A 21879-nucleotide genomic window follows, 5' to 3' on the forward strand; every position below is an offset into this window, starting at 1 on the left:
AGAACTGTCTGAACCTGAAATACTAAACTTGTAGAAGTAAATGGATCTTCAACATAGTAAATTGATGAGATATGCTCTTTTAAAAATCTGCATTTTCTGAAGAGCGTGATGGGGTTTCTTTTAAGCCACAGCTGCCAAAGCGAGTAAGGGCTATGTTTAGTTTAATAGGGGTCCTACTGATGATAGTACCGTTTCACTGAACTTTACATATTTGAAGCTGAGCTGCAGACAACCTTTAACACTCAGAATTTTCCTGTATGAAGGAGTCTAAACCTGTTCCTTAACACAGGTTCCACAATTCATTAGACTAACAGTAGAAGGGCTTAAATTGTCATTGTAAGTACAGTTCACAGCAGAACGTCTTAAGCAGTGTTATTACTGAAATTATAGGTGATGAAGTATTGGAATGGAATGGAAGGCTACTACAAGGAGCCACCTTTGAGGAAGTGTATAACATCATTTTAGAATCCAAACCTGAGCCACAAGTGGAGCTTGTCGTTTCAAGACCAATAGGGTAAGTAATTTCCTAAATTTTTGTATTAAATATGATAAAAATCCTGCTAAATTTCACTTTTAGGGCAGAGCATATTGAACATTCATAAACATTGTAAACAGTAAAACTGTTTGCAAAATTCTGTAAACCAAAAGCATAGCTAGAATGATAGATCACACGAGTAATTAGAAAGAGCTGGTATGAAATCCAGTGTTCTCTGAGAGTCCCAGGTGTTATCTGTTAATATGGTCAAAAATAGGTTCCCTTCTGTGGTTGTTTAGTTCATGATCCAGCCTATATTGGCCCTAAAACTGTGGTTATACTCTTTATTGTCGCAATTCTTGATTAATAACTTGACTCTTGATTAATAACTTGACTCTTGATTTTTATTTCTCCATTCCCAGTTTTATATAATATATAAAATTATATATTCATATTTGGTCTATGAACTGATGATGAACTCTACTTACTGAGAATCTGCAATGTAGAATTTTGCCCAAAATACAGTATGCTAATGACATAATCAATATGCTTTGGAAAGTCTCTAATCCACATTCTCATCATCTTCATCTATGAAATCTATTAACTTATTGCTTGTATCTAATACAGAACATACCTGATTGAATAGCTAGCACTAGTGCTTGTCTAAACTGTGTGGCACTTTTTCTTTGGTGCTTTACATTGCCCAGTTTTCTTAACTTTCAGACCCACCTCTCAATGTCTATGCCTATGTTTTTCTTGCATAGCAATAGGGCAGTTCTAGTTGCTTTTTATATTAGACTCTGAATACTTCCCCTTCTTTATCTGTTCTTTTTCTTCCAAGTTGCCACAGCCTACAGTCACATCCATCCTTTTTTTACTTCTCCGTTGGAAGTTCCATAGCTGATCGCACCAGGGCTGTGAAGAGGGGGATGCTTATCACTGAATTTGAAGATGCTTACAGTTGTGAAGAATTTTCTCTTTTCCCCCACAGAATTTATTATGATGTATATGACACAACCGGACAGGGTGATAGGTAATCTCATCTAAGCTCCCTTTTCCACATGAGGTTGGACCAGGTGGTCTTTCAAGATCCCTTCCAACCTGGTTTGTTCTATGATTCTATAATTATAATTAATTATAATTAATAAATATATTTATCCCTTTATTTTGTGTAAGATGCACACAATTATCTTACCTTCATATTAGAAAGCATGGGTAACACAACAATTAAAACTTAAGAAGTACTAAAAAAAATCTAGAACCATATAATCTGAGGGTGGAATTTCAGTGAGGATAATTTGTTATGGGTTCAGCTATAATAGGAACTTGATGGGTTTGACACAAGAGGACCTTAATGTGTAGGAACTTAATTTGGTTGACAATTTTAAACAAACTTGATAATAACAAAACCTGCTTTATCTTGTCAGTGAGATGAGAGGTTATATCCTACATACATACTGAATTGCAACCCCTTTAGGGTAAAGGCTGTATCATCTCTCTTATCCTTAAAAAACTTTGCATAACTTGGGAGTTGTAGCTAAATAGTAATGCTAAGGGCCGACTACATTGCTAGAAAACATTGTCTCAGAAAAGGAGATTTCAAATTCACTTCATACAGATGTAAGACCTTTCATAGTTTCTCTCAAACAGAAGTTTGTAGCAAAAGTTTCAAGTAACTGCTCGCATCTTGAAAATATTAGTTTTTTTTCTTTTTCTGCATTCTCTTCATTGTGCAAAACCTCCTATATTCTTTCCTGTGCGTTTATATTTATTGTCTGTTGTTTACCTTCCTTATCATCATGTCTTCTGTTAAGTTACCTTGTGCTCCACTTGCTGTCATTAGAGCAGCTCATCTGTAATTCCTTAAAGAAAGTGATATGGGCTCTCAAGATGCTTTCTTCAGCATTAACTGCTTGCCACATAGTCTGAAGAACTGAGCCAGATCAGGGCTAAAAAAGTTGTTCTGTGTACTTGATTCCCCATGTCTTTTTGCGGTAGATGTAAAAGAAGGTTTTCACCTCCAAAACCCCAGTTACTAATCAAAATGGGTTTATAACTGAAGTCTCAGTGATGAATACTTTCTGCAAGTTGGTAAGGTTTTAGATTCTGGTTAGATGTATGTAACTCTTTGGATTTGATATTAACAATATAACTTCAGAAATGTTTCTCATGAGATCTGAGCTGATGAACTGGAAATACCATATTATCTTCTCAGTTTAGGAGATTTCTGGTCATCATCAAATGGACTATAGAAACAGTATATTGCTTGCCCAAGGAAGCATAACACCATAGGTCTGTGTTCTGCCCCAGGGAAAAAAAGTTTCAATGTATTTAAAATCATTAAAAGTTCAGATTTACCAGATGGCTGAAGTGATAATTATTTTGGTTAGAATAATTGATGCCCACTTGAAGGATTTAACTTTTGCATTGAGGTATATCCTATTATTTATAAAGAGAGTCTCTTGATGGTCTCACAGCAATGCACTAACTCATGCCAGAAATCTTCAGACAGTTACTAGCAATTCACTTAGTTGAGAAAGAGGACCTGTTGTCATATCCTGATATTCTGAATACAAAACCAAATTCCAGAAAACTTGATTGTTACTTCTTCTTCATTTTATTATGGGCTGACTGCTGTGAAAACTGAAGATGGCAAGCTAAGCTGATAAAGGAAGATAAATTGACAGCTCCTTTAAAAAAAAAAAGATCATACCATTTTGGCATGCAATTTATCCCTTTTTCTAACAGAATAAAAATTGATGGCCAAGTTGCTATTCTGTGTAAGCTGGTTGTCTCTTATTTGCAAGAACTTAACTATTTCTGCTTTCTAATTCTCAGATACAGTTATTTTAAAATGCATGTTATTTTCATAATTACTACTGTTTTGAATTTGGAAGGAATGATGCATTGTATTTTATTAATTATTCTATACAATCTGCTTGCAATGGAACATATCTTAAAAAGTAGAGAGATGCCTAAAAGTACCTCTGCTTCTCCTACATCTATTTATCTCAGTGAGAGTTCCTTGTAAGAAATACCATTTACACTACTGTGAAATACTCAGATCTGTATGCTTTAGGAACATAAATAATAGTGTTCAAAACTTTCCAGTTTATTGTTTTAGCTATCTATAGAAAACTCATATTCAATCTGTTCACAATGATACATGTTTTCAACGTTTTCTTCTCAAACTCATATGATAGAAATATTTTTTTAAAATTACAGGTTGGGTTCAGGAGTGTATTTCCGAGTCAAGTGATAGGAGAGTATTGGGTCCCTTTATAAATTCTACAGATATCAAGTATGCAAACTTAAATATTTACTTCTTCAATAGCCCTTGTAAGCTTCTGGCAAGTTTTGCTTATTAACAACAGACACGGTGATTTTTTTCTTGTCTTCAGTGGGCAGTTACACCAGTTGCATGCCTTCTGATTAATATGAATTATTGGGTACTGTGCCTCAATTCACTTGGAAGGATTCCTCAATCTGCTTAGTAAAGCTATCTTTCTAGTGAGTCTTGAAAAATGTTTGGAAACCGTACACCAAAAAGGAACTAGATAAGTTTTATTTATATATGGCACAGAGTCTTTTTTTCGTTGTATGAGACAGTAGACGTCACTGAAAGCATTTTTAAGTTTCCCTTCCTTTTCGCATGCCTTCGTGGTGGGTTGACCTTGGCTGGCTGCCAGCCGCCCACCCAGCCGCTCCCTCCCTCCCCCTCCTCCACAGGACAGGGGGAGAAAATGAGATGGAAAAGCTCATGGGCCGAGATAAGGATGGGGAGATCACTCAGCAGTTACCACCATGGGCAAAACAGACTCGATTTGGGGAAGATTAATTTAATTTATGAGGGATTAATAGCAGAATAGCATAGTGAGAAGTAAAACCAAAACTAAAGCCACCTTCCCCTCACCTCCCTTCTTCCCAGGCTCCACTTCACTCCTGTGTTCCTGACTCTACTACCTCGCCCCGCCGAGCGGCACAGGGGGGTGGGGAATGGGGGTTGCGGTCAGGCCTCCTCCTCCTCCTCCTCCTCCTCCTCCTCCTCCTTCTCTGATCTTGGTGTCTACAGGGATGTTTCTCCCATGGTTTTTTCCTCACTCTTCCCTTTCACACCTGCTGCACAGCTTTTTCTATCCTTTCTTAAACACGTTATCACAGAGGCACCACCGCCTCGGCTGAGGGGCTCAGCTGTGCCCTGCCGTGGGTCTGCTGGAGCCGGCCAGAACCGGCTGGAACCGGCTGGAACCGGCTGGAACCGGCTGTGTCCGGCACGGGGCAGCCCCGGCCTCTCCTCACCTGCAGGCCCAGCTGCCAGCGCCTGGGCACCTCCACCCAAGACAACCCTGAAGAAAGCAACTGCACTGAAACACACACCGCGATTCCAAATATTGTTCTGCCCGCGACTCAGAGCTGTAGCTCTTCAGCTTGCTTGGTTTTGCTCCAATACCTCCAAAATGTTTTATCAGCATATTGATAGTTTTTATTAGCATACAGTGATCTTTGCCCCTCATAGGAAGAATATGTTCCTTTGGGGGGTGGGTGGGCGTAGTGAGGTACTTAGTCATCGCGACTGAGTACTTTAAAATTACATAGCTGTACACACAATTTAATACAGGTGATGCAACATCTCATGTATAGGCAAGTGTGTGGTTTTGCCAAATGAAATTGCTCGTATTTTAGTCATGGAAAAGGTAAGATTGTCCAAATTTGGGGTTCAAGGACAGTAAATGACGTATTGGGATAGCCATTACTGGCAGTCTAGTATGCTTGAGTGAGGGTCCAATAAGTTTAATTAATGTATAATGTCATAATAAAGTCTACTACTCACAGTTTTAGCCTACCACTAACTCTGAGATTGTTTTTTTTTATTTACTGAATTATTTTATTTGTGACTGTACAGCCTCTCTTCTGCATTTACCAAACAACCTGTTCTATAGGCTTTAATTTGCCACTGAAATTATTTATACTGGATAAAAGATAAATCTTCCCCGTGGCTGAAGACAGCCAGTAGATCATAGGCCTTTCGTGAGGCATTCCATGGTGGCTTGAGAAGTGCTACAGTGTAACTGAAATTTGAATATGCTTGTTAGATAAAGGATCAGCCTGTCTTACTTTTCCTGATTTCAGGGACATTCCCAGAATACCTGACAGCACACATGCGCAGCTGGAGTCCAGTAAGTTTCAATTGTGGGGTAGGAAAATCTTCTCTCCCTTTTATGTAAGCACAAATAGATTGAAAAATGCCATCTACGGTCAGTACGCTCTTGTCTATTTGTCCGTATTTGTCTCAATATGTCATCTTACTGTATTATCTATCTACCTTTGTTTAATAATAAACTGTGAAAAGTCAGGATGTTTTGATTTAGGCATGACATTTGGTTATATGCTTGGGCTATTTTTGATTGAAAAGCATAATTCTAACTAATATACAAGAACATTATTAGTAATTTTTAATTTCCTGTTTTGTTGTTTTGGATTTCAATTGAACCTTAGAAACTATAAATGGGGATGAAATGTTCTTTATTTACAACCTGAGATATAACTACTTTGCAATCAGTGTACTTCTACTTTATTAGAACCATTCAGCACTCTTTAAATCAGCAAAATCAGTATTTTATGTGGGGAAAAATAACTTTTCTTTGGCTTAGATCTGATAAGATGGATTTCAGCCTGGAGTTATTTTTTATCATTGTTTTAGAAATCTTTTATAATAGAGACCATGAATAAATGCAGTGGCATAAACTTGATTTTAATAATATGAAAAACTCCTCCAATAACTTTTCACTGATCTGCCAAGTCTTAAAATAAAATCCATTTTATGCTTTGTGAGATGTGGAATGTCTTTTGTATTTATAAAGATACTTTATTTTTACTCTGTGTTTTATTTGTCAAAACTTGTCCTCTGACAGTTTGCAAACCTTGTAGATTTGAAATAAAATGCACAAAAAAGTTACATACATCTTTATGTTTTTGTAAAAATCTAATTAAAAATTAGTCTGATTGTACAAGATAATAAGTGCCCTTAAGGTGCCCACAGTAAAGTGGTCAAAGGAAACAATAACTTTACTATTTAGGAATTCTGGGCCTTCAACTTACTGACATAATTACAGTCAGAATTATCTGAATAAACTATTTTTTCATTCTGTATGCGTCAGATGAGATTTTGCAGCTATAATAAACTTGGAAAGCTTTTGATTGCATCTGAGCACCAAAAGATTGAGTATCATTATGTGGTAATTCTAAACAGATAAAAAAGTGATATTTATCACAACTTTATTGTATGTTTGGTTATATTTGTACAATTTTTCTTTAAAAAACATTGTGAAAAATGCATAAGTGCTGCTATTTATAAAATATTTTTATTTATAATTACAGGTTCTAGTTCATTTGAATCTCAAAAAATGGACCGCCCTTCTATTTCAGTGACTTCTCCTATGAGTCCTGGCATGTTAAGGGATGTTCCACAGTTCTTGTCTGGACAACTTTCAGTATGTAAACATTTCATTAATATTAATGTTGTGCTTTTTGCAGCATATACAACCCTCACTGCAGAGTGCAAGCTACATCTGACATAAATTTCTTGTTAAACTAGCTACATAGTTTGGTTAATGCTATATATATCTCAGTCTAAGCAGGGCCATAGTTTCATAAGGACATTCCTTTTTATTAGCTTTTGGAAATTTTATGTGTGTTGAATTAGGTACATACATATGTGTATTTATCTAGTCAGCTAGACTGGTAGAGTCAAATTTTCAGAAAGGCTTAATCTTGGCCTCCAGTTGTGTTTGTGTTGTGGAGTTTATACACTTCTTCAACTGTAACACTTACATGTACAGTTGGTAGATTTTATTTCCTGTGTGCTTAGACATTTATACTGCTTATTTCTTATGCACTAGCTTTCATATATACCTTTCCCTAGATATCCCTTTGATTGTTTACTGATGTTGTAATCTTTGCACCAGTGTTATTTACTTTTACCAGTGTTATTTACTTTTGTTCTTCACTCTCATTGAGAACGAAGTTCATTGCATGAATGTTTTCTTTAAAAGGGTAACTTTTTGTACTAAACTGAAGAACTTGGGTTTTGTACACCTTTCTGTGTCATTTACAATTCCAAAGTGTGATTTTTCAAAAGTGCTCAGTTGTGGCCTGGTACACGTTGAAAAGGAGAAGAAAATGGAATGGAAGCAGTGCAAAACCGGTGTTAAACAAGTTTGAAAATGTCACATTTGTATTTCTTCCAAGTTGGTTATGTTAAGATAATGAGTGCGCCCTAAAAGTGTGCATAAAATCGAAGCAGACTGTTTATAGGTCTCACAGAAATGGTTTATGATATTGATAGAGGAGAGGAAGAAATATTTTTCTGTCTGTTCAGCAGCCATGTTGGCTCCATTTTGTAATGCATGAGACATTATTTGCTTTGCTCATCAGACCAGCCATCTACAATATATAATTTTTAATTTTCTGTAACTCTTGTAACTACTTTGAAAGACTCCATCCTTTGGATAAATGGAAAACTAGAAATCTTTACTGTAGAGTGCAGAATGCTTTGAACAAAATACAATGACAAAGGAACAAACACGAACTGTCAAAATACACAGACTGAGGTTTCTAAAAAACAATTTAGTTTTACAAGACAAAAATTGTCTTACAAAAATTGTTGATAGTGGAAAAAGTGGGGGGAAAGAAATCTCTTTTGGCTGAATCTCTTAAAAGATTTGGCTGCCAAAAAGTTTTGGTTCCTAGCTCCCAGCAAGAAATTCAAGATCCAGAGTTAGCTGCTCAGATGTCCAATGCACTGACACTGCGGAATGATGATCCAAATAGGAAGCGCATGGAACTGACTTCCTCACTTTCTCAGTTTCAGAAACAAAATCTTCAACAGTTTAAGATTAGGATTTATTAGTAAAGTCAGTAAGTCTGTTGGTTTTGTGGTTTGATAGGATATTGCAGTTTCAGGTGCATAAGAATAGTATCAGGAGATTTGGAGGTATATTCTCATTTACTGAGAATAACAGAATTCACAAGGTTTTATATCTCAGAACGGCATATAAATTCAGTGTTTAACTCAAGATGGCATAATTCTTATTTTTAATTATTTTTTGCTTGTTTCAAGATATAAATGCCTTTATTAAGAAGTTTATAGCATTTCTTTCCATCTAAGGAAACCAAATAATTAGGAAACATTTAAAGATCTTTCCTATGTTTGTCATCTTTGTACTCCCTAATGTACTGTTTGCAATTATATACAATACTCCCTACTACACAATATCCTTGTTTCCCTCAAAGAGCAGATGATATCTGAGAACACACAGCTCCAGTTGACTGACACTGAAGTCAGAAATGCTCAGTAACTCCCTAAGTTAAAGTCCCACTGTCTCAATGTAGACACTTAACTTTAGTAGACAGGTTGAAAATTTGGACACTTATCTAACTTCATCAGCTAAAGAAAAGTTGGAAATAGCTGTATTTCATGTTAATCATGTTAGTGGCAGCTAACCCAGCTCCTGCTGCTGTTGGCTTAAGGCTTTGGGAGGCTAATACTAAACCTTTTGCTTTGTGAGGAAGGGTGGCTGTCACAATGTCTGAAGATGGTGTGGGTAGATAGCAACGTGGCATATTGGAATGTGTAGATTAAAATTTATTTTTAGAAATAAATTAAGAGAATTGAAGTATTGTACAGGAACAGGTTTTTTTCAAAACAGTAAATATCTGTAGTCTCTTTGTGATCTGATATTTTAAGAGTTTTGAAAAATCACAGTTTTTTTGACTTTTCAAATTTGGGCGTTTATGTGTCTTGGAGGTAGTCCAATGAATAGTTTTTCACTCAGTTTTTAAAATTTTGGTTTCTCATTTTATAACATCAAAAACTTTTGGAACTTTGGAAGAGTTAGTGAAAAAAACAACTGTTGGTAGAGTTGGAGATGTTTTGAAATATTAGAATGGACTATGAGATTTTCTAATTTTGGACCTTTGGCAAAGGTGAAGGAATAGGGGAAAACTGAATTTTAAATATCTCCTCAAGTTCCAAAAAATATTTCAGTTTGAACACTACAAAATGGACAAGCTTCAGTAATTTGGTTTTCCATGCTTTTACTCAGCTCTTTTCTGACAGAACAGTTGACGGAACGCTCATTCCTTCCAAATAGCTGAGTAAGATGGAAATGGAAGGAAACACTAAATTCCAAATGTAATTGGGAATGTGCTCTTTATGGTGAGTGCCTAGGCAGGAGAATAACCGCAGAGTCCTGGCAGTAGATGGGGACAGGATGCTGTTCTTTGTGGAAGTGGAGGGTCAGTTGACATTCTGGGCGATGGTAGCTGAATTCAGATAGTTGTGCTGAATCTGAGGGAACGGTAAGATTGATAGGCAATATTTTGGAAGTGCTTTCTGTATTTTCTGTACTTTTGGATAATACCACGTAGTCCCAACAGGCTGTTGTTAGGACAGCTGTAGCTAATAGGCTGTGAAATACAAGAGTTGTGGGCAGAAGTGGAGGTATCTCCAATTCAGGTGGAGGTCTGAAGTATTTGAATAAATGCTTGGATATATGCATCCTTATTCAGACAGTGCTACAGATCCTTCAAGGGTTTTTCATATTAATAGTGTTTTGGAACGTATTTCTTTGTGTTCAGTATGGTTTTAGCCAGTTCAGTGCAGTGATGGCTCTCTGTTGTTCAGGGATATCTTTCTCTGTCTGTTCAGTCTTCTGTGATTTCCTCTGTATTGGCATTGGTCTGTGTACCTGTTTTCTTCTGTTGAGGTTACAGTGACACTCCAGAGCTGGCTAATAGGATTTCCCATGAAGCAAACCATCTCGCATAGCTAGGAAATCTTCTTTCCATTAATAATTATTGTGCCCAAATACATATTTAATTGAACAAATTATGTGCAGCTACCGTAAACTATTGTGTGTTATAATTTACTAAGGTATAGAAATTATTTGTGTTCTATGCAGTTTATGTTATGGCATTTTTGATCCACATTGTTCTTTCAGGGGAGTATCTGACTGCTATTGCAATTATTGTTTTATTATTATTTGCTTTGTCTAGTTCCCGTTTCTGTGTTTTTTCACCGATTTGTTTTTCCTTTTGAAAAAATCAGTATTCTTTATGTGTTGGTTCTCTTCGCTTCATTACTGCACTCTGGCTACTTTTTCAATACTGCATGAAAAGTATAACTTGGAATATTTTTGCAATAGTTAGGTTTAGCGACTGATAACATGACTAGAAGATCATGTAAATGGATACAGGTATAAAATTACAATATTTCATTTTTGTACTGGTGGAAGTGCTAACAGAAAAGGGAAGTCATTTATAAAATTAATCTATTTCCTTGTACAGCTGAACCACAGAACCACTCCAATAGATTTTCCATACATATTCAGTTTATAAAGCAATAAAAATACAGGTATATTAATTACAGTTGTAATATCTGTAGCATATTAGAAAATGCATAATTGTACATTGTGAAGGACATAATGTCAGCATACTGGGAGGATGAGGTCGAGTATGAGACACGTTTCCATTCCCCCTTTCACCTTTTCCTTTTCCCCTTTCTTTTCTCCCCTTTGTACCTCTACACAAGTAAATTGCTGTTGCTCTAACGTCAAAACCTGGAAAGTTCTAGGTAGTGCACACAATATGCTTATTGCCCTCCGTTTCCAAGGCAGAATATGGCAGGTGAGGGTCCTTGGTGCATGTTGGGAGATATTCTATCCCTTTTAGGATTGCAATATGCTGGAATATCTGTATTTCTCTTGTAATACAGAGCAGAAGCAAGCTGAAGATCTACTTTTATTGTATGTGAGTAGGTCATATTCTGGCACCCACACATTGAGCTATGCAGTACTGCCTGTGCGGAGTCGGGGGCAGTGTGCAGCTGCTGCACCTCACAGAGCACAGGAGCACATCAGATAAAACCCATGATCCAGACTGTCAAATGTTCTTATATATCCTCTTGCTTTGGTGTGAGAACAGATTACTTCACACATTTTATGGAACAGATTTCACCAGCATCATTGCATGCCAAGTAAGCAAGGAGGGTGGTAGAACCATCATCACACTGCTTATCTCTGTCCTTCGGGTACATTTCTTACAGAAGTGAATATTGAGTAGTAGCTTCTTTCCACCACTTTGAAATAGATCAATAATCTCAGGAAAACCATGCAGGGAGGTAAAGGAGATTCAAGTCTGTCTGATTGCTGTGGTTGTTGTGACCTGCTCCCATGCTCCTCTTACCCCGCTCGCTGGCCCTCTGAGGTATCAACATGTGCTCCCGTTCCTGTCCATTGCCCACACTCGGTACCCTTTCTGTGCCAGTCCATTAGCTGTTGCCCTAAACTGAAGATGGAGAGTGGTTGGTTGGAGTTTGTAGCTAGTCCAGGAACTGAGAAGCGTTGCCTGTACTGATGCAGTCTTGATGTAGCCACAAGGCTGTATGTGGTCTAAAGTGTTACATCCCCAAAAAAAGAGTTATAAATGCATCCCTGTGTGCAGTGCCACTACTAAGTTTGCTAAATGCTCTAGATCCCATTTCATGCAAGGGTTTTCTGTATATACCATATGTCATTTCTGTCATGATTACTAGATGATTGAAATACATCGATCATGCCTTCCCCAAGGTAACGCTAATGCCAGATAGCACTAACTTTCTTTTGATTGTTTTTAAAGTATTTAGGAGGGCTTTTTATAGAAATGCCTCTTAAAGTTGCAGAAAAGAGGAAACCTTTTACTTTACTTGCTTTACTCTAGAAAGCAACCAAAGCTGTCAGTGCATGAACTGTACTTGTTTCTGTCTCTGACTACGCATCTACAATCTTCCTGAAAGAGATGATCAAGCTGAACTTATGTTTCCTACCCCACTTTTAAATCACACTTTGCTGACCTCCTCCTTTTGTTGATGTTATTTCTAAATCTATTGTAAATGTTATCTGTAGACCTGTAAAGTGAAATCCTTGCTCCTGGGGAATCAGTAGCAAAATTCCTGCTGACTTCCCTAAGGCCAGAATTTCCATCACAGGGTTTTGATATGATTTGGTAACAGATTTGCAAATTTAATTTATGCATTGCATTAAAATACTTTGTGTTAGATAAATATGTCATTGGTGTAAAGCTGTGTTTAAAGTAATAGTTGTGTGTCTTTGTTTTTACTTTTGGTCTTTTAGTTTCCAGCGTGTTGTCCTTTTTGGTTTTGTTTTATTGCTTTTTCTTTAATTTTGCTTACCAGAGCCAAAGCCTTAGTAGAAGAACAACGCCTTTTGTTCCTAGGGTTCAGGTAAAGACTTCGTCTGCCTGACAGAAACTAAAGTTGTGTTTTTTTTTCTTTTGTTTGTTATGGAAAATGCATAGTAGGAAAACGTTACGTTATAGTCCATTTTCCCATATTTTTAGTGTGTTGCTTTAATCCATATTAACAAGTTTCATGTCATCTTGTAAGCAGCTTGTAAAATTCTGCATGGGGGTTAAAATACTAAATTAAAATTTAAAGAGACAACTAGTTTTTGTTTGCCGTTTACCCAATATTAAACTCATACAGGTTTCAATAGTGATGATGGCTATGCATCCCACATACAAAATGTGTGTATTAAGTAATAAATAATTCTGTGCTTGAGGTCTATATAAAGATGAATGTCTCTTTAAATCATTCATTATCATTACTTAACACATCCTTTTTTGCATTTTCCAAGTAATAGTAGCGCCTTGAGTGGAAGACAGGCAAAAGATTTGTACCTTGTTTAAAGAAACAAATTTCTTGTGTATGAAACTTGGTTCTTGCATTTTAAAAGTACATCAAAATAACCAAAACTCTATTTCAATAAAAAATGAATTTGCCATTTTGTTACTGAATTTATTTAGCTTTGGTATTCTGTTTAGGTACAAGTTGTTTGCCTTTTTTCATTAGGAAACTCCTAAGATATTGTAGATTAATGCAAAAGTAGGTTTTACTAATATGTTACAATGCTTATCTTGCTTTGCTGCATGTTTCTCAGTTTTTTGGAAATAGAATATTATCTGCTTTTCTTACAAAAAATATCTTTATGGAGATGTTAATCTTTTGTGTGGGAGCTGTATAAATGTTTCTCTTGTTTGATCAGTTGCTCAAAGAAAGATGTAAAGGATGATCTAAATGATCAGAATGAGATGACTAAATTTCATATTGAAATGGAAAAAAGATCATATATATTTTTATAAAGGAATTCTAAATAAGACTGTAGGAAACAGTTTGGTTATTACTTGTATTTGATAAAGTACAGTTTTTTTCAGAATATATTATTTCCCCAAAATAGTCCTTACAACTGCTTAAATGTAAATTCAAAATAAAAAAAACCCAAGAGAAATACTGAGATTAAAAAAGTAATGTCTTGATAGTATTGTTTTAGGTTGACATATTATTATGTGCTACTGACATAAACTGGCTTTGTATTAAAAATTTAAAACATCCTTTAGCATGATTTAAAAAGTTGGTTTCTGCTCATGGTAATGAAATCAAAGAGGGGTACAAATTCAATCACAAGTTGTTAAGTAGTTCATAAAGGTGAATATTGTATATGACGTAAGTAGTCTTTTAATATTTATTTTCTTTTTAGATAAGTGCAAAATAAGTCAAGAAATTATATGACATTTGATTGTTCAATTTAAAAAGGAAACATCTGCCTGAAACCTGCATGTTTCATGAAATACTGTAATGTAGAAGTAAGATGTAGTATTCCTTATTTTAATTATATTATATAAAATATGAAATGACATAAAAATTGCCAGTTCTACTTGGACTAATATTGTCTAATGAAAAAAAAATTACTTTGATCAAATGATTATGGTAGTCTTTTAAGAAAATAAAACAAGTGTAATGCTTGATAGAGAATATCCAGCAAGAGGTGAAAGTGTGTGAGGCTTACTCTTTCACCTCTGGTTGGATTATTTTTTATTTTGTAGATAAGAATTGCCTTTAGCCCCAATATTGCTTCTGCACAATGTGCAGTCATTGTGGATCTCTCTAACATTTTTTTGCGGAGCTCGCTAACAGTCAAAGCTACACATAATGTTTGTGACCAGAGTTCCTGAAGAACTCAAACTTATGACCTTGGCAACATCTGTACAACTAGACTGAAACAAAAAGTCCCCCGTCTCTTCACTTTTAGTAGGGGTGGTAGATAATTTAAAATGCATTAATTTAAGATATGTTTACAATGCAGGCTGCAGAGAAGAACAGAAATTCTCCAGTGATCTTCAAACAAAGCTATTAGAAGCAGTCCAGCAGCAGTGCAGAACTCTGGTTATTTTTTGGCATGAGAAATTAGCTAACTCAGAGCCCTGAGCTGTGGTTTATGGCTGTCAGGAAGTATACACTACATTGTGGGCTGTGGTATAGCTGTGTCTGTAGAATTCCCTACAAGAATGAGGATCTCTAAAGATTTCTGTTTATACCTATTTGTTTCATTGCTCTCAACAGGAAATGCACATCTTTATTCTTGCTTGCATCTTCTTTACTTGTTAGTCTGAAACTGATCCTGGTGATAAATGTTCCAGGTTCTGGCACAGATTCCTCTTCTACAATTCTCTCCACATTATTCCATTCATTTTCTAGCTCTTGTATTACTGGATCATTTAAAACCTATCATTATTATTTTATTGGAAAGAAAACCACTCAATTTCCTTTTTTCCCTAACCATGCACCCTTCTTCTGAACTTTTACTAGTTCTACAGTACTTTGGAAAGGGCTTATTTATTTCCTGAGCTTTTAGAATCAGTTTAGCATACCAGCAATTTTCTAATTTAGAGAGTGATGCTTTGTGATCTTTGTAGGGAACAATCTGTTCTTAAATTTGTGTTTTCCATGCAGTATCTCTTGTTTACTTAGTGGAGCCTCCTTTTGAGCCAGAGTTGCCATGAAGCCACTGGGTTTTTTCTAACTTCAAAAAATTCAGACATCCATTTTGCTTTAATACAGAACATCAGTATACTTGATCATGTATAAAAATATATGCATGTGGCATTACAGAAATCAAGATGAAACCGCTATAGAAATTTTTAAAAGAAATCAAGATTAGAGCAGCCTAAATAACCTCCATAATTTTCTGGCCTTCATATCCTAGAAGCTCTTCAATTTGACAACCTTTTATTGTATTTTTTCCAGCATATCAGACAGCAACTGAAGCAGACAGCAATAATGGTTTGGTTTAGCAACCCTCAGTAGTCAGGATTTGTTAGAGGTATGTTTACCAACATCCAAAGCTCACCTCAGCTACGCTGAAGACCTTACCACCCCAGGGCAGTTTCTGCATCTACATAAGCTTACGTCCAAATAAAATGATTGGTGTAAGCATTTTTTAAAATAAACTGAGAATTTTTTTTTTTCTTTTGCAACAACAGATCCTGCTGGTGTATCTCTTGTTTCAGAATAATGCAAGAAAGAAAGAAATGTGGTATCTCAGTTTCAAAATATTACACTAATAAACAGCTATGTAGTTTACGTGAAAAATTATAATGAACAACAGAAGAACAGAAATGCCTGGCCATCTGTCTCTCAAATCCAGTGATGTCTGAGTAGGCTGTGGTGGTAGAAATCAAGCTGCAGGGCAAGTGGTCTTTCCCAGTGGCAAAAGTTTTATCTCTTTTCCATGAGATTCATGAAGCAACCCTTCTATAACAAAGAATGAAAGTGTAACATAGAATTAAAACCTTCAAATATTCCCTGTTTTAAATCTAAAGTTATTACTTAAGATCTGGTGTGCCTGTATGTGCTGTACACAAAACCACATTAAAATTGCATAGTTAAGCAAACAGTAAAACGTTCATGAGATAGGAATATAGGAAGTGGCAATAATAATATTATCTAGATTTTCTTAACTGATTTCCCTTATGCATATGTATTAGAGTATGGGCCCTGATTACATGATTACTTCTTTTCTAGAACTCTGACCTCAATCAGTGCTCTGAATAAAATTTCTAGTTATGATGAGATCTAAAAGAAAATGGATGAAATCTAGTAAACTGAATTTATGTGCTAATTTATATAACTTAACTTATGCTAGCTTCACTAAGTCTGAGGTGCCTTGGGGAGGTGCTTAGACTTGTACAGTTGAAGGAAAAGACTAAGTGCCTCAGTATCTGCAGTGAGTGATGCAGCCCAGTTAAAGGACACCTATCCCCCTTAACTGTATTTGAAACTTAGGCTACTCCAGAGAGTGAGTTGATTCTCCAGAGGGAGGTGTCTTCTTCTGAGGCTACAGAGGACCAAACAGGAATACTAGATACCTGCATCGTCACTTCTTAGAATGCAACACCAGCAGTCAGCTTTTATATGCTGTTCTATGTGTAGGAGACTCATTCCAGAAACAAGACATCTGTGGTTTAAGCCCTGTTTAGACTGAAGAGGTTGAACCTGTCTCTCAGAAAAGTGTGTTTATCATCAAGCTATTGCACATCTTTTTCTTCTCTGGAGTATGAAGTCTCGTCTGAAGCTGAGATAGTGTGTGACTGGGAATATAAATGTGTGGTGATAGCAAAGAAAGCTTAATTTCGGTGTAGGAGATTCCAGACCAGTTACCCAGAATGTGTATTGATCTTGTATTAGACCACTGTTGGTTAAAAAACAGAAAGAATCCTATGAAGCTGGGACCAGACCATCTCTGCTTCCCCCTGATGACTACCTTCATCACCTGACTGCAGAAGAGTTCTTGTTTATTGTGCTCTGCACGGCAGACCTGGAAGCCTGTCTCAAGGAGTGCAGCAGATGCATGACAGACCATCTCACAATTTCAGGATGCTTTAAGTTTAGATGCCTGTTTGCCTGAATGTAGGTTACAATGGAAGTTTAGTCAAGAATTAGGTGCATATCTGCCTCGGGAAGGAGCCTTGGGAAGGGAAATATTACGAGTGTGTGCATGTGGCAGATAAGTTTCCAGGACTTCAACACTGAGTGGAAAGATCTTCAGAAGGCATTCAGGTTGGATCACTTTCTAAGTGAATTTTAGGTGCTTACACCCTAAATTATCTAGGTGGAGAAAGTCCTATTCAAGAAGTTTTTTACAGGTGTTAACCTCCACATTAGCATCAGCCGGCGTGGTTTTTCTGTGGTGTATTTTGTGTGTTGTAATTTTACCCTTCCCTTTCCTTCATTTAGATCAGGATTGCATCATTGCAGTTTCTTAGATGTCCTAAACTTTTAAAAGTGCCATTCCTGCATATGTTAAAAGCTGCTGAATGGGGGCATTGTAGATTCTGCTCTGTTAGTCAGCTGCTCAAGTCTTTCAGCGCTGAGCATCACACCTGTGCATTCTTGTGGGAGTTTCACTCTAATTAAATGTTCTCCAGTTTTTGGTGTTAGGAATCTTTTCTGCATACTACTCAACAAAGCTATAAAAGAAAAAAATAATTTCCTCATCAGTTTGTCTGTTATACATGTGCTATCCCATGTTTATTTCAAGACATAAAATATATATAATATTCTATGAGGTGTGGTAGGATTGTCCTGCCTTTATTGATTAAGAATTGAGAAATTATGATGAGAGTCTGAGACAACCAGGTTCTGTCCAGGCATAATACACACCTCAGACTTCAATTCTAATGCTTTACTTAGCACTGCAAATCAGGCTCCAGGGTCTCAGACAATGAAGAACATGCAATTTGTAAATACCTTTTGAAATGTTTTAAGGGATCTGCCCCTCAATAGACAAGAGCTCTGGGAAAGAGGAAGGGATGGAATCCAGTCATCTTGCACTACACCTGGCTGTCTTAAATGGCTGTCTTTTCTCTCCTTGTAAACAGAAAAGACAAGACAAGGGTCTTGTAGGAAAATACCGTACCATCTGAATATTGTCATAATACCTATGCACAGGAGAGTCAGAATTAGATCAGGCCTATTCCCAAACTCATTTTCCATGTTCAGTAACCTAGTCTAACTCCTTCTTTCTCACTTTCCTTTCCAGTTTCCTGCCCTGACTTCTTGTCAGATTTTCTTTCATCCCAATCTCTCTATGCAACATATTTTGTGCCAGTTACAGAATGGCTGGTTCTTTTTTCACCTCATTCCATTTCCCCCATTCAGTCTGTTTTGCTGCTCTATTCTTCTGTGGTCCCTGACAGTAGTGGCTCCATTCTTCCTGTGTTTCACCAAGAACCATCCTGTATCCTTTACTTTCCCAGTAATTCTAAAGCAGGTTCTGATTTGTCCCTTCTTCCCTCTTCTAATCCCATGAGAATGCAGTCCTATCCTCCACTCCATGGGGTTCTTTGTCCATTCTGTCACTCCCAGTTTCTTCCTTTCTTCTCTTTGCATCCAAGTCAAGTGATTCCTTGGGTTACAAGTGCCTGTGCTGTATATTGGAGTGCTAGCAGTGTGAACACAGGAAAGAAAGAGCCTTCTGGTCATAACTCTGCCTCCTGACCTTTCCTGTAACAAGCCAAATTGCAGGGAATTACAGGGAAAATATGCCCGTTATGTACAAGTTTTTCCAATTTTTTTTTTTTTTTTTCACAGCATCAAAAGTAGAAGGTATAAGTCAATGCAAATTTCAAGTTCTTGTTCCAAAACACAGATGTTAGAGCATCTCAAAGAAATGGTGTCAGGCAATTTAACTTTCCGCTTAGAGTCATTCTCCAAATATTTTGGCTGAAGTTTTCCTGCAAAAATCTAGTCTGAAACAAATGTAGCAAAGAAGTATTTAACTTGAATATGAATGCATAATTCTGGTTATATATTTGGTGCCCATGTCTGGATTATCTCACCTTCACTCACAGTTTGTGATAATGTCTGGATCACAAATCTCTTGCATTCTGCTTAAGCAAGGATAATTTTTCCCAAAAAAGCAGATGAAGAAGATTGTCTTCAGTGCTACTCCCCTTGGGTGTGGGACTAGCCAAGTTTGTCCTTTGCTCAAGGACAGCCAAGGATGCCTACAAGTAGATACATTTAGTGTCAGAGAACATTTAAGTTAACTTGTACTTCAGAGGTCATGAAAGCTTTGCTTTGGACTCATAGAGTTGGTGCAAAGCTTTCTCCTTATGATCTGTAGCTGGATGAAGATACCTATACTCCAGATAATTCTTAATTTAGAAAAAATACTGACAAAGCCTCTTGCTTTGCAGGAATGTAGGAACAGCATCTAGAACTCTCTTGAATCTAATTTATTAAGGACAATTTCTCTCACAGAGTTTTCTGCTTTCATAGCCACAGAACCCTTTAACTATTGGTACCAGAAACCTATAAAGTCAGTAGTAGGGCCAACAGCATGGTAATAGAGGACAGGTATCCTCCCCTTTTTAATATCCATTCAAACACTGCTAGTTGGTGGCTACAGGTGTTGCAAGATCTAAAGTAATGGAGAAGGAAGAGGTACACTGCCACCATTGACTGAGTTGGTGTATCTTAGTGTAATCTCTAGTGAAGTATTAGGAATGGCAGAAAGCTAAATCAGCCTCCTGCTGGTGGGTCAAAGTCTTGAAAATTGCATCAAGACCTTTTTTTAAGTGACTGAAATGCTGAAGATGAGGAGCTGTGACAGCAGATGGAGACCCTGTCTCTGAAATCATGTAAGATGGGCTCCACAGAAAATGCACCTTCTCCTGGTTGTTTACCTTAGCTAGGGTATATTCATGCCTGAAGATGCACGATTGGTTAGGTGTGGAGTTGGGCATTATCCTCTTCGATTCCCTTAAGTTCAGGCAGGGTCAGCGTTTCTTTTAAATGTCCTAGTTTGTCCTCTCTCTCAGGCAAATTCCCCATGAAAAGAGCCTCCTCTGTCAGCTGTAGTTAATGATACTGCAGTGGTACCACCATGTAATGACTCCCTGGCTATTTGGAAAGCTTTTTTTTGTCCGAACTGCACCATTTCCCCCTTCTACAGCGAGTGCTCTAAAGTAGGTATATCATCTCCTTGAATAAGTTATTTGCAGCCGTAGTATTCAAATTGAAATAGCTAAATAGCAGCTTCTAATGACTGAAGTAAAAAAGGATAGCAGACCAAGTCTCAGACTGATTAATAACAATTTCTACAGATGAGTAATAGTAGTTTTTGCCTTGTTGTTGCTGAGTTGGACTGTGAAGAGAGTTGGACTACTGAGCCTTCCTTTCTTACAATTTCTGGAGGGCTTATATGATTTCAGTATGAGTCTCTGCATCTTGAAAAATATTTAGAGATTTGAAATATTTATGGTCTTATCCCATAGTCTTTCCAGCACAACACGACATGCAAAATTCATTCATTCATTGTGCATAAACTCCTTAGAAATGTATATATATGAATACCATATGTCAGTAATATGCAAGTAATACAATATCACTGTCAAGAGAGAATAATCCTAAACAGAGCACCATGTGAAAAACAATTAGTATGAAATAATGTACTTATTGTACAGGGTTTTTAAAAAAGACTCACTCCTGGTACATACTGAAGCTATTATAATATTAATTTATTTTTATGCTTTGTTATAAATACAAAGTAGAACATGGTATTTTCTCTTTAAGTAACTAATATAAATAGAAGCTTATGAGCAAAATTAGTTTTAAGGATTAATATGCTACCTTGTTGTAGAAATGAGTTCACTAATTAATATTTTCTCATTACAGATAAAACTGTGGTATGACAAAGTTGGTCATCAGTTAATAGTGACAATATTGGGAGCAAAGGATCTTCCTTCAAGGGAAGATGGGAGGCCAAGGAATCCTTATGTTAAAATTTACTTTCTTCCAGACAGAAGGTAGGGTGAACACAAAGACAAGGAACATTTGAGTAAGAATTAGTCTGATACTCAGATGGCACACACAACTGAGTTTACTGGTTATATATATACAGAAAAATCTTAACAGTTTGGAGTTTCTTTATTGAACATGCTATGTAACAGCAATGTGTCTTTGAACACTAAACACAAACTCACTTTCACTGGATATTTTATTAAATACCGAATAGAAAAGGAAAGGTAAACATATAGCATTGCATGGGGATCTGTTAATTGCAAAGAATGTTGTGTGTTTTATAATGCCCTTATTTCCTATGACAGTTATTCCTGTCTAGTGCAAAGAAAATACTACAAAGTTAGGTTTGCAGATTTCTGTACTGATCAGACCAGCAGTTTTGTTTGCCCCACCTTTTCACAGCAAAGCAGGAACAGGTTTGGCATCTGAAAACCATAGATTTCGTATCACAGTATAAGTGAGTTAAGGCTGAAGGGGACACTGTTGAGATTTCCCAGATGCACCTTGAAAAATTCCTCTAAAGCACAGGACTGATATTAAACTGGACTGGCATTATATACGCATTTAGGGAAAATTAAACTGTGATAGGGACCCTTATTCCTGAATAGCTCCTTCATTTTTTAGTCCATGATTTACTGCCATTTCAACTTAGGTGTTGGGAAGACCAGCAAAGGGGATAATGTGTTCCCCAGTTGATTCTTTTGGT

The 21879-nt window shown here is 36.6% G+C and overlaps 1 protein-coding gene across 42 annotated transcripts in view; it reads left to right on the forward strand.

The window, feature by feature from the left end:
- RIMS2 (regulating synaptic membrane exocytosis 2) overlaps window positions 1-21879 on the forward strand; it is a 496337-nt gene that overhangs the window by 273732 nt on the left and 200726 nt on the right. For 31 of the 42 annotated variants that reach the window (XM_075728355.1, XM_075704496.1, XM_075728363.1 and 28 more), the window contains 4 exons: window positions 391-514; window positions 5606-5652; window positions 6854-6966; window positions 21048-21178. In XM_075728355.1, the coding sequence (XP_075584470.1) occupies window positions 391-514; window positions 5606-5652; window positions 6854-6966; window positions 21048-21178 (415 nt within the window). Of the gene's footprint in view, window positions 1-390; window positions 515-5605; window positions 5653-6853; window positions 6967-12707; window positions 12756-21047; window positions 21179-21879 lie in introns of all 42 variants that reach the window. The other 11 variants (XM_075728349.1, XM_075728350.1, XM_075728351.1 and 8 more) reach the window with 1 other exon arrangement.

Source organism: Pelecanus crispus, chromosome 2, assembly GCF_030463565.1.
Source record: "Pelecanus crispus isolate bPelCri1 chromosome 2, bPelCri1.pri, whole genome shotgun sequence".
Taxonomy (NCBI): Eukaryota; Metazoa; Chordata; class Aves; order Pelecaniformes; family Pelecanidae; genus Pelecanus; species Pelecanus crispus.